Raw genomic sequence first — 12,744 nt, 5'->3', positions numbered from 1 at the left:
CGCCCGCCACCACGCCCGGCTAATTTTTTGTATTTTTAAAAGAGATGGGGCTTCACCATGTTGGCCAGGATTGTCTTGATCTCCTGACCTCGTGATCTGCCCACCTTGGCCTCCCAAAGTGCTGAGATTACAGGCGTGAGCCACCGCGCCCGGCCAGAATCAACTCTTAAGTCATGTGAAGGGGAACTGAGGTGTGTACCCTAAACTACATCTGTGTAAAAATGTAAACACACACTCACACACACTCAAGCACACACGCTCACCTACGCACAGAACATCTCTGAAGGGAACAACGTCGGCTTCCTTGGGGAAGGGGGCAGCAGCAATGAGGACACCTTTGTGGACTCTGAATTTTTTTACGACGTGTGTGAACCATTGTCTAAAGCACAACTTTATGTTAAGAAAAAAGTTATGAGAAAAAATGCACTTGGGGGCCAGACACAGTGACTCACGCCTGTAATCCCAGCACTTTGGGAGGCCAAGGTGGGTGGATCACCTGAGGTCAGGAGTTCGAGACCAGCCTGACCAACACGGTGAAACCCCTTCTCTACTAAAAATATAGAAAAATTAGCTGGGCGTGGTGGCACATGCCTGTAATCCCAGCTACTTGGGAGGCTGAGGCATGAGAACTGCTTGAACCCAGGAGGTACAGGTTGCAGTGAGATGAGATCACACCCACTGCACTCCAGCCTGGGTGATGGAGCAAGACTCTGTCTCAAAAAAAAAAAAAAAAAATTTCACTTGGAATCCACATATAATACACCCATATATATACATACATGAGTGTGCACGTACACATCCATATATACCTGTTTTCCACTTGCAAAAATGACCGCACCTTGTAATTCTGCAATCTGATTTTTTCATTCATCATGACCATGTTTCAATGTCCATCAGTGTATTTCATGCACTTCTAATGGCTGCATAAATTAAGACTGTACCCTAAATTATTCAATCAATTTCCTTCTGCCGGGCATACAGGTAGTGTCTACTTTTTTACTTATATGAACAATGTTGCAATATTTGTCCTTCCATACAGTGGATTCTCACTATTTGCGGATTCTATTTTGGGGAATTTGCCTGCTCACTAAAATGTATGTTACACCTCCATATCTATACTCTGGAGCTTTTGCGGTCACTCTCAGACATTGCAGAGCAGTCAAAACCCTAAGTCACCCAGGCACATTCCCACTGAGGTCACACAAGGTGACACAGCCTCCCTGCTTCGCTCTCACACACAGGAGCCTGGGGCAGGGTGGGGCAGGGTGGGGCAGGGTGCTCTGTTCCCGGGCGTGGCATCCCAGCTGTGGCACCTGACAGTGGGGCAGCCTTGGGCAAGTCACTGAATGCTTCTGAACTGCATTTCCTCTTTTGCAAAATAAAAAATGTAGAACCTACCAAGATGTATTGTTTTGGATTTTAAGACTATAATCGATGTGAGAGGTGTGTGTGTGTGGATATAAATATATTTCCCCCAGGAGCAAGGGTTCTGTATGGGCTCAGTGTTCACAGTGACTTTGTGGAACATCACTGCCTCAGATCATGAGAAGGGACCGTGCGTATTGGCTGCCCAGCGGACCATGTCCTTGGGATGAATCCAAGCACTGGGCAGAGGTGTGCATAACTCATGGGGCCGGCGGGGATGGCTGGAAGGACCGTCCCCGCCGGGGCCATACCTGAGATGGAGCCCAGGAGGATGCTGCTCTTGACGCACCTGTAGACATACTCGTAGCTCTGGGCTTTCAGTGGGGAGCCAGTGGACAGGATCGTATGGAGCATCTGGAGACTGTGGGTTTCCACTGGGGTGCAGAATCACCAAAAGATTAAAACTAAACCCAGTGCCTGAAGCCTTACTCGCAAGCAGGAAATAGGATGGATTTAATTTCCTTGATTGGCAGTATAGGGAATGAGTATTAAAGAGGCACACTCACCCGGCTTCATGGCCTTCTCTTCCAGCACCGACAGCCACTTGGCCCCGGTTACCAGGACAGTGATGCTAGGGTGCAGGCGGGAAAGAAAACACCTGAACTATTCAAGGCTTTCGCACCAAAGCTTTCTAAAGTTAGTGATTTATTTCTGACAAGTTTGCAAAACCCAAGAGAGAGCAGTTTTCTGGGTTGAACTCATACTTTCTGTTTACTCAAGTCTGAGTCACGGCACCTGCCTTGCTCACAGGTGCACCTGACTGACTGCTCTTTACGCCGATTCCAGCATGCAGGGCCAGCTCCCTTTACCGCAAGGCTTCATATAAAACAGTCGCTCACCCGAACCCATTATCTTCCCAACTGCAGAGTATTGTATCTTGGGGGACCAAAGGAGGCCATAAAATCAAGTCCCCTCAAATTCCATCCTCACACATTCACTCACCAATGAAGAGAGGGCTACAGAATTACTATTATCATTTTTTTAGACAGGGTCTCCTTCTGTTGCCCCAAGCTGGAATGCAGTGGTGCAATCACAGCTCACTGCAGTCTCCAACTCCTGGGACCAAGTGATTTTCCCACCTCAGCCTCCCAGGCAGCTAGAGCTACCGGTGTATGCCACCACGCCCAGCTGAGAGACAGGGTCTTGCTATGTTGCCAGGCTGGTCTTGAACTCCTGGGCTCAAGTGATCCTCCTGCTTTGGCCTCCCAAAGTGCTGGGAGAATTCTTTCTTTGTTAATACATGTGCCATACTTGAAACTCTCCACCCATCCCCTTTTCTTAAACAAGTTCACGTTTTTTTGAAACTTAGAAAAGTGCAGCTCTTCTTGAACGTTCAGAATCCACCGTTCTATGCATTTGTGCTCACAGAACGACACAAGCTGCTGAATATACATCACTGCATTTTCAAGGGCAGCCCTGTCTAATATGCTATTTCCTTCCTCAGCTTTTCCTCCAGCCAGGCGGCCCTTCACATGTAAACTCAGTCGGTCCAACTAAAGAACACTGTTCTCTTCGGGGCCTAGAGGAGGCTGTGAGATTCAGACTCTTCTGGGTCACTGGGCAGTAGAACCTCAGTCCTGCACATTCGGTGGAGAGACTCATGCCAGGGAAGACTGTCATGGCACTTGCTGTCTGAAGCCACGAGGCAACATGGCACAGAACATCCCGGAATTCAGGGCTGGCTGAGCTGGGCGTGGCTAAGGCAATGGCAGGGTGGGTCTCCCTCCATGCAAGGAGGCAGGTTACCATGGTCCTTCCACCTCCCACACCTTCGTTCTCTTACTTCCCCAGACCCACCCTGCCACCAACAAAGCCACCACTGTACCCTAGAGATGGCTGGAGTTTTGGGGGAGGGAAACTAGCTCCTCCCACCGTCCCCCATGCTTCTTTCATAAACTCAGAGTTTGATTAACTACTTCAACTTCATAGCCAAGGATTAAGGTGTCACTTCCTTTGCAAGTATCACTAACAGAGGATGGAGACCTCATGACTCTAATGGTGATCACCCGGCCCTGAGCATCAGTGACCTCCTCCAGCTACAGGTACAAAGCTCTCCAATCAACAGCCACGCCCAAACAACACATGGGTTTTGTGCAATCCCCCCACTGCCCACCCACAGAAAACTTGAAGGCTTTCTGTGGTTCTAAAGCGCATCTAAGTGCAGGCAAGACTCTGCAAACCCTGATCTTGGTGAGGCTCCGCCAGCACTCAGAGGTGGTGCTCTCCGGCCTGTGAGTCACAGCCCTGCTTGTCTGAAGACGCGGCAAAGTCCTCCATCTATCTCCAGGGTGCACGTAAGACAGTTAGGAAATGCAACACCATTCAGCTCTTGGAAGCACAGAAGCCCACCTGCGGGCACTCATGCCACATCTTATTTCTAGCCAGTACTGTAGGGGTCGCTGCACCAAAGCATGAGACAGTCTCAGGGCCCTAAACCGTTGGGACCTGGTGCCTGCGACTGCCCAGAGCCCTGTGCGGAGCCAAGTGTGGATCAGCCCACAGGCAGCCCCTCCAGGGTCGCCACTGTGCCTGTGGGCTCCAGCAACCTCAGTCTCTCAGCTTCTGCCCCTACCCCTGCCCCGGCAATGCTCTCTTCACTCAGGTGCTACACTGCCTTTTTTTTTTTTTTTTTTTTTTGAGTTGGAGTCTCTCTGTGTCACTCAGGCTGGAGTACAGTGGGGCGATCTCAGCTCACTGCAACATCTGCCTCCAGGGTTCAAGTAATCCTCCTGCCTCAGCCTCCCAAGTAGCTGAGATTACAGGCCTGCGCCATCACACCTGTCTAATTTTTGTATTTTTTGTATTTTTAGTAGAGATGCGGTTTCGCTATGTTGGCCAGGCTGGTCTCGAACTCCTGACACGGTGATCCGCCCACCTCAGCCTCCCAAAGTGCTGGGATTACAGGCGTGAGCCACCACGCCTGGCCTACAACACTGCCCTTTTAATAACATGAACCAGATCAGTGTTCTCCTGATTCAGTGTCCACTGCTGTTCCATTCCACTCAGGGAAAAACTCACCCTCCAAGCAGCCCCAAAAGTCCCCACCCCTCTGACCCCTGCTCCTGCCCCCAGCCCCGCATCAGCCCTTCACACTCAGGCCACAGGAGGTCCCTTCCAGCTTCCACAACACATGGATCTTAGGCCCATCTCCTCACGGTTCCCTCTGCCTGAAGAACACATCTCCCGTCCTGCAAAAGGAGTTCCTGAACCTTTCGGCCTCAGCCCAAATGCCAAGACCTCTCGAGGACTCCCTGACCCCAGGTCTCTGACAGCACTCCTCAGAGCCTGAGGTTGGTCTCTTTTCCTTACCTTCCCCCTCCCAGTGCCAGCCCCATGAGGACAGAGCGTGCTGGCCCCTGGTCACTGCTGTGTGGCCCCCAGGACCCAGCAGGGAGCTTGGCTCAGAGCACGTAGTCCAGCACAGACGGGGTGCAGATCCCGGCAAAGTGCTACCCAACCCATGCACTTCCTTAGAAGGACAAGCCTGCTCGCCCGCGAGGCCCCTGCCCTCTAGAACCATCTTAGACAATGGCCCCATTCAGAGACGGGCAAAACCGGGCAACCTAGACAACATCCACACCTGCCCCGCTACTAACAAACTGGACAAAGTCCCCGGGGTCCTGGCCCTAATTCTATCCAGAATAGTCCCCTCACTAGAACCCAGAAACACACCCCCGTGAAGAAGAAAATTCATCTTTTAAAATTATCTTGTCTGTGCCTACAAAATAAAGGCTCTTTGATCGAATGTGTCAATAAGGCTGGGAGCTGACATGCTGGTAATCAACAGAGATCTCACCCCACATTTACTAACAGACATGGGTTTTAATCAGAGGAACTGAGACAGCATCACGAGGACTCTGCCTGTCCCACACGCCTCTTGCCACAAAACAGGGTTTGCCATAACTGCTTTCAACTGTTGCACAATATTCAGTTTCCAGGAGGTGGACAGAACTGAGCTGAAGTGTCCTGCCCCACCCAGCACCCACTCCCTCTCACTGCTGGTGGCGACCAGTGCAGTGGTTTAAAGCCTGCATCCTTCCGAGAGCCCCTCACCCGCAGCCCCTGCCCGGGTGCCAAGTTACACCTGCCTCACCAAACTGCACAGGACGCTCTCCCAGAGGGGCGAAGGCCACACCCAGAGGGAGCCCTGCAACAGCACGACCACACCTCAGTCAGCCTCAGTGCTCTGGCCAACCCAGGGCCCGTGATTATGGCACGGAACCAGCCACCGTGCTGTGAACACTCGCACATGTACGCGTGTACACAGGCACATGCACACATACACAAGGCACACATGCACCCACATGTACAGCAAACATTCACAGCTGCATGCACACGCGCACACATCCGACACCTATACACGCACACACATCCATGCACTCACTTGCACTCACACATGTATGTGCACATACTCATGCACATACGCACTCCCATGCTCCCTTTCACATGATCACGCTCCATGCACGCGCACACACACTTTCACATACACTTTTGTGCACACACGCAGACTCACACCCATGCACACACAGAGCAGGGTCGCCCTGGGACGCTTCATCGCTGGATCTCATTAGCACCGGGCCCCACTGATGTACATTTCCCTCTCCACCCCTCCTCCAGTAACCCCCGACCCAGTGCCTGCCTCCCCAACACACCAATAGAAGTTCCTCCACGTGGAGCCTGGCTTAAGGGTAAAAGGGTAAAGATTCTAAAGCCATCTGAAGTTCCCGGGGATTTGATTAACCTTTTGCTGGAAACAATCTCATTAGGAAATAGCCTTCCTCACTAAGATTGTGAGCCAAATGTCAGGATTTAAATATTACCCAGGCCAAGTTATATTTAAAATGTTTAATGGCCAAGGATTTAAAAACATGAGTGGCTCCTGATCCCCCCATGAACAGATTCGATGTAATTAGGACATTTCAGAGCATGGTTGTTTCTGGGCCCCTGGAGCTCTGGCAACTTCTATATTCTTATCTCTGGAAACACTGTCATTAGGCCAAGGGTGACCAAGACCACAGTGGCCAGAACACGCCAGCCAGTTGTGATTAATTCATCAGCAAAGTGCTGACGAGACTGGATCTCATGATGCCTTCTAATGATGATGATGAGAAGGAGTTGGGGTCGGGGCGGGGAGGGGGGGCGGGCAGGGACCACTACACCTATCCCCATTTGCAGAATTCTCAGGCACCAGGAGGGTACCCAATGTGTCTCTCCTAACTGGCTCCCGCCTCTGCTCATGGAATTCCTGTCTACCATCCAGCCAGGGCCACAGGAAAGAAGTGACCACCTCCAGGGGCCCCAGGAAGCACTCAGTGCAGTTATGATGAGGTGAGGAAGACCCTAGAAGACAGGTGGCCGCCAGCCCCTGGGGACGGCTAGGGACAAACAGGGCTCTCCTCCTGCCAATGGGCTCAGGAGAAAGGTGGCAGAAAATCCAAATGCAACGCAGTCCCCCAGTCACAGGTTCTGCACCCACCCCTCATGAACTTATCCACACACCTCCCCTGTGCATTCAGCCTTCACCTCACTTCATCTCTGATATGTTTTAGCTGTCCCCACCCAAATCTCATCTTTAACTGTAGCTCCTATAATTCCTATGTGTCGTAGGAGGGACCCAGTGGGAGGTAACTGAATCATGGGGGCAGGTTTTTCCCGAGCTGTTCTCTCCACAGTGAAAAAGTCTCACAAGATCCGATGGTTTTATAAAGGACAGTTCTCCTGCACACGCTCTCTTGCCTGTTGCCAGGTAAGACGTGCCTTTGCTCCTCATTCACTTTCCATCATGATTGTGAGGCCTCCCCAGTCATGTGAAACTCTGAGTCCATTCAACCTCTTTTTCTTTATAAATTACCCACTGTTAGGCATTTCTTCATAGCAGTAGGAAAATGGATGAATACAATCTCACTCCTGAGTCTGCAGAACCTGTGTGAAACAGGACTCTAAGCGACCCTCAGTTTTCCTCCTTTTGCTGGGAAATGCCACAACTAGAGAAACAAGATGAATGCACAGTACGATGACTGCAGCTGACAATGCCGTACTATGTAATAAGCGCTGGAACTTTGCTAAGAGAGTCCATTTCAGGTGCTCTCCTTGCTAAAAACAAACAGGTAACTGAGAGGAGATGCAAATGCGAATCTGCCTGACTGCCGTACTCATTTCACTATGTGTATACACCGCAAAATACCATGCCGCGTGCCTTATGATACAATTTTTACTAAAAAATAATCTTAAAAATAGAAATAGATTCTTAAAAGAAATGAGATCGCATGCTGCCTGTAGGATTTTTCTCAGCCCTCACTCTGGAGGGAAGAGCCCTGGCCCTTGGTGTCCCTCCCTCTTCACCTTCTGCTTCTGGCACCTCCCATGCCCTCCTCTTGGAGAGGAGGCGTCCACAAAGGCAGAGCATGCCGGAGGCGCCCCGACCATGGTAGAAGGCAGGCACGGCTCTGCATCTGATCCCAAGGAGCCTTCCTGGTGCTGCCTGTCCCTTGCTTTGAGCATGGCATCTTGGTACCTACCCTATCCTGTCAACCAGGTCCCAGAGCACGTTGGGCGTGGGCACCAGGGGGGAGCCATCGTACAAGACTATGGCCGCTCCTGTGGCCAGAATGGACACCATCCAGTTCCACATCATCCAGCCGGCCTGCAAAGATAGGAGGGGTGCGGCTTCAGCGGGTGCTAGGCAGCTCCCCCGAGCACTGCCCCCTCAGCTTCCCGTGTCCCTGAGAAACCACCTAAGATGGAGTCACAGGTTGGCGCTAACTGCCCATTTCAAATGCAGGACACTCTGGCCCAGCAACTGCACATCTGAGAGTGAATCGCACAGACATATTCACACATGTGCATGAAGACGCGTCACAGAACATCTGTTGCACCCTTGCTGGTGACAGAGACGAAGCAATGTAGGTGTTATCGACACGAGCAAGGCCACAGGAAGTGCACACTTGCTACTGACACTCCTACACAGTCACTGAACCCACATGAGGCATTCCCAACAGCACCTGACCCCCAGCAGCATGACGGCAGCCATTGCGCAGCCATGAAACAGAATGAGGTCTGGACTGACACGGAACCATCCCCAAGACATTGTTCATCCATGATGAATGGTGTCGGGAACCTGCCTCCCATCCACCACAGCCTAGTGCCGTCCCCAAATCATGCGGGCTACAGTGACCCAAAACCAACGTCCCCTGGAAGGCCCACCCACACCTACTTCCCATGCACAAAGGCAGAGGGCACAAGGACACAGCCAAAGGTCTCCATTTAGTTGAGTTGCTTTCTTCTTCTTTTTTTTTTTTTTTCCCCTGAGACAAGGTCTCACTCTGTCACCCAAGGCTGGAGTGCCATGGCACAATCAGAGCTCACTGCAGCCTCGACCTCCTAACCTCAAGTGATCCTCCTGCCTCAGCCTCCCATGTAGCCGGAACCACAGATGTGAGCCACCACGCCCAGCTAATTTTTTTATTTTTTGTAGATGAGGTCTCACTTTGTTGTCCAGGCTAGTCTTGAACTCCTGGCCTCAAGGGATCCTCCTGCCTCAGCCTCACGAAGTGCTGGGATTACAGGCATGAGCCACCACACCTGTCCATTGAGCTGCTTTCTCAACAAAGAGGAAACCAGTGCCTGGAAGCCCCGAGCAGCATAGCATTCCTGGCCACCTCATTGTCCAACAAAGCTGCTAAAAGTTGAGTCAAGGCCTGGTGGCTCACACCTGTAATCCCAGCATTTTGGAGGGCAAGGTGGGAAGATCACTTCAGCTCAGGAGGTTGAGACGGGCCTAGGTAGGTAACACAGTGAGACCTGGTCTCTATGGAAAAACAATTTTTTTTTTTTTTTTTTTTTGAGACGGAATCTCACTCTGTCACCTAGGCTGGAGTGCAGTGGCACAATCGTGGCTCACCTCCTGGGTTCAAGTGATCCTCTCACCCCAGCTTCCCAAGTAGCTAGGATTACAGGTGCCCACCACCACACCTAGCTAACTTTTTTGTTTTTTTAATAGAGACAGGGTTTTTCCATGTTGGCCAGGCTGGTCCCGAACTCCTGACCTCAAGTGATCCACCTACCTCATCCTCCCAAAGTGTTGGGATTACAGGCGTGAGCCACTGTGCCTGGCCTCCAGAAAAAAAATTTTTTTAATTAGCCAGGCATGGTGGAGGCTGAGGTGGGAGGATCACTTGAGCCCAGGAGTTTGAGGCTGCACTGAGCCATGATCACCATTGCACTCTACCTTGAGCAACAGTGAGACTGTCAAAAGAAAACAAGAAAGGCAAAGGGAAAAAGGGGGACAAAAGGCAAAGGGAAAATGGGAAAGGAAGGGAGAGGTAGGGAGGGGAAGGGAGGGAAAGGAAGGGGAAGGAAGCGAGGGAGGGTGGGTCACAGTATAGGCTGGGCCCAGGGCTGCAGGACATGAAACAACTGCCACCAAGGCTGCTGTTAGAACCCAGGTGGGGAGGCCGGGCGCAGTGGCTCACACCTGTAATCCCAGCACTTTGGGAGGCTGAGGCGGGCGGATCACAAGGTCAGGAGTTCAAGACCAGCCTGCTCAACATGGTGAAACCCCAACTCTACTAAAAATACAAAAAATTAGCCAGGCGTGGTGGCGCACACCTGTAGTCCCAGCTACTCAGGAGGCTGAGGCAGAAGAATAGCTTGAACCCAGGAGGTGGAGGTTGCAGTGAGCCAAGATCAAGTCACTGCACTCCAGCCTGGGTGACACAGCTAGACTTCCTCTCAAAAAAAAAAAAAAAAAAAAAAAAAAACTCAGCACAGAAGCACCACCCAGGACCTGTAGCTAGATCATTGTGGAAGCTCTTGATGTTTTGAGTTCTCCTCCTCTGGGTAAAATACACTTCCTTTAACTTGTCCTAACCTTCTGTCTGTCAGTGCTCAGCAAGGGCAGGAAGGCCTCCAACACCTTGAGTTGAGTTCTGGTTTCAGGGAATGGACTCTACGCTGCTGAGGCAGGGTGGGCGGAGGAGGGGACCCAACTCGACACTGTGCGCTGGGGAAGCCCTCACCACAGAGCAGCACAGGCAGCGCCCCAGGTAAGCCCTTACCGGGGCGCAGCACGGCCGGCGCCAGGGGAAGCCCTTAGCATGTGTCATGGGCCGGTGCCCAGGAAGCCCTTACTGAGAGGTGACAGCGTGCTGGCAGTCCTCACAGCCCTCGCTCGCTCTCAGCACCTCCTCTGCCTGGGCTCCCACTTTGGCGGCACTTGAGGAGCCCTTCAGCCCACCGCTGCACGTGGGAGCCCCTTTCTGGGCTGGCCAAGGCGGGAGCCGGCTCCCTCAGCTTGCGGGAAGGTGTAGAAGGAGAGGCGCGAGCGGGCAGCGGGGCTGCGCGCAGCGCTTGCGGGCCAGCTGGAGTTCCGGGTGGGCGTGGGCTTGGCGGGCCCCTCACTCAGAGCAGCCGGCCAGCCCTGCCGGCACCGGGCAATGACGGGCTTAGCACCCGGGCCAGTGGCTGCGGAGGGTGTACTGGGTCCCCCAGCAGTGCCAGCCCACCGGCGCTGCGCTCAATTTCTCACCGGGCCTTAGCTGCCTTCCCACGGGGCAGGGCTCAGGACCTGCAGCCCGCCATGCCTGAGCCTCCCACCCCCTCCATGGGCTCCTGTGCGGCCTGAGCCTCCCCGACGAGCGCCACCCCCTGCTCCACGGCACCCAGTCCCATCGACCACCCAAGGGCTCAGGAGTGCGAGCACACGGCACGGGACTGGCAGGCAGCTCCACCTGCAGCCCCGACGCAGGATCCACTGGGTGAAGCCCACTGGGCTCCTGAGTCTGGTGGAGATGTGGAGAACCTTTATGTCTAGCTCAGGGATTGTAAATACACCAATCAGCACCCTGTGTCTAGCTGAGGGTCTGTGAATGCACCAATCGACACTCTGCATCTAGCTGCTCTGGTGGGGCCTTGGAGAACCTTTATGTCTAGCTCAAGGATCGTAAATACACCAGTCGGTACTCTGTATCTAGCTCAAGGTTTGCAAACACACCAATCAGCACCCTGTGCCTAGCTCAGGGTTTGTGAGTGTACCAATCAACACTCTGTATCTAGCTGCTCTGGTGGGGCCCTGGAGAACCTTTGTGTCCATACTCTGTATCTAACTGATCTGATGGGGACGTGGAGAACCTTTATGTCTAGCTCAGGGATTGTAAACACACCAATCAGCACCCTGTCAAAACAGACCACTCGGCTCTACCAATCAGCAGGACGTGGGTGGGGCCAGATAGAATAAAAGCACGCTGCCCGGGCCAGCAGCGGCAACCCGCTCGGGTCCCCTTCCACACTGTGGAAGCTTTGTTCTTTCACTCTTTGCAATAGATCTTGCTACTGCTCACTCTTTGGGTCCATGCTGCTTTTATGAGCTGTAACACTCACCGCGAAGGTCTGCAGCTTCACTCCTGAAGCCAGCGAGACCACGAGCCCACCGGGAGGAACGAACAACTCCAGACGCGCTGCCTTAAGAGCTGTAAAACTCACCGCGAAGGTCTGCAGCTTCACTCCTGAGCCAGCGAGACCACGAACCCACCAGAAGGAAGAAACTCCGAACACATCCGAACATCAGAAGGAACGAACAACTCCAGATGCGCCACCTTAAGAGCTGTAACACTCACCGCGAGGGTCCGCTGCTTCATTCTTGAAGTCAGTGAGACCAAGAACCCACCAATTCCAGACACATTACCACGTGCCATGGGCCGGCGCCCGGGGAAGCCCCTACTGTGGTATAGCATAGACCAGCACCTTGGGAAGCCCTTATCACGGTGAAGCACAGGCCAGCACCCGGGCAAGCCCTTACCGTGGTGTAGCACAGGAGGATGTCACTGCTGGTCATGTTGCCGTGCAGCAGGTGCTCCTTCAGATGCTGGATGAGGGTGCCCTGCAGGGGAGACACGGGGGAGCGGGTGCTCTCTGTTAGGCATACAGTACCAGGAACCTGGTACCTGGTCCACGTGCTGCTCAGATGCTGCCAGGAAGAAGCCCCAGCAGATCCCCATTTTCTTTCCTGGGAGAAGCAGACTTTGGAGGCTCCCCCCCTCCAATGGATCTCCATGTGATGAGCCATGGACCATGTCCCTCTGCCCCGAGAGCTGAGCGTGGCTTGTAGTCTGGAGAGGAAAACCCTGACACTCCGGTCTGCCCTCGAGCTCTCGGTGCCCAGGACATCAAGGGCACCACGGAGGCCCACCATCTTCAGGCAGAAGAGAAGTGACCCTGAGAAGAGAGTCAACGGGCAAAAGACCAGGGCCTAACCCTCCAGGACGGGTGCTAGCCCAGCCTCATGGGGGACAGGGAACAGGGGGGTGAGGGGGACGTGGTGAG

General features: G+C 53.1%; 1 protein-coding gene across 2 annotated transcripts in view; it reads right to left on the bottom strand.

Moving 5' to 3' along the window:
- Positions 1 to 12,744, bottom strand: part of AACS (acetoacetyl-CoA synthetase) — an 80,217-nt gene that overhangs the window by 17,641 nt on the left and 49,832 nt on the right. For both annotated transcript variants that reach the window (XM_003276260.4, XM_012510106.2), the window contains exons 9-12: positions 12,221 to 12,301; positions 7,944 to 8,068; positions 1,932 to 1,996; positions 1,677 to 1,799 (exon numbers count right to left, since the gene is read on the bottom strand). In XM_003276260.4, the coding sequence (XP_003276308.1) occupies positions 1,677 to 1,799; positions 1,932 to 1,996; positions 7,944 to 8,068; positions 12,221 to 12,301 (394 nt within the window). The remainder of the gene's footprint in view (positions 1 to 1,676; positions 1,800 to 1,931; positions 1,997 to 7,943; positions 8,069 to 12,220; positions 12,302 to 12,744) is intronic.

This window comes from Nomascus leucogenys, chromosome 10 (assembly GCF_006542625.1).
Source record: "Nomascus leucogenys isolate Asia chromosome 10, Asia_NLE_v1, whole genome shotgun sequence".
In the NCBI taxonomy this organism is placed as follows: Eukaryota; Metazoa; Chordata; class Mammalia; order Primates; family Hylobatidae; genus Nomascus; species Nomascus leucogenys.
The sequence above is the reverse complement of the archived record's forward strand: the minus strand, read 5'-3'. Positions and strand labels throughout refer to the sequence as shown.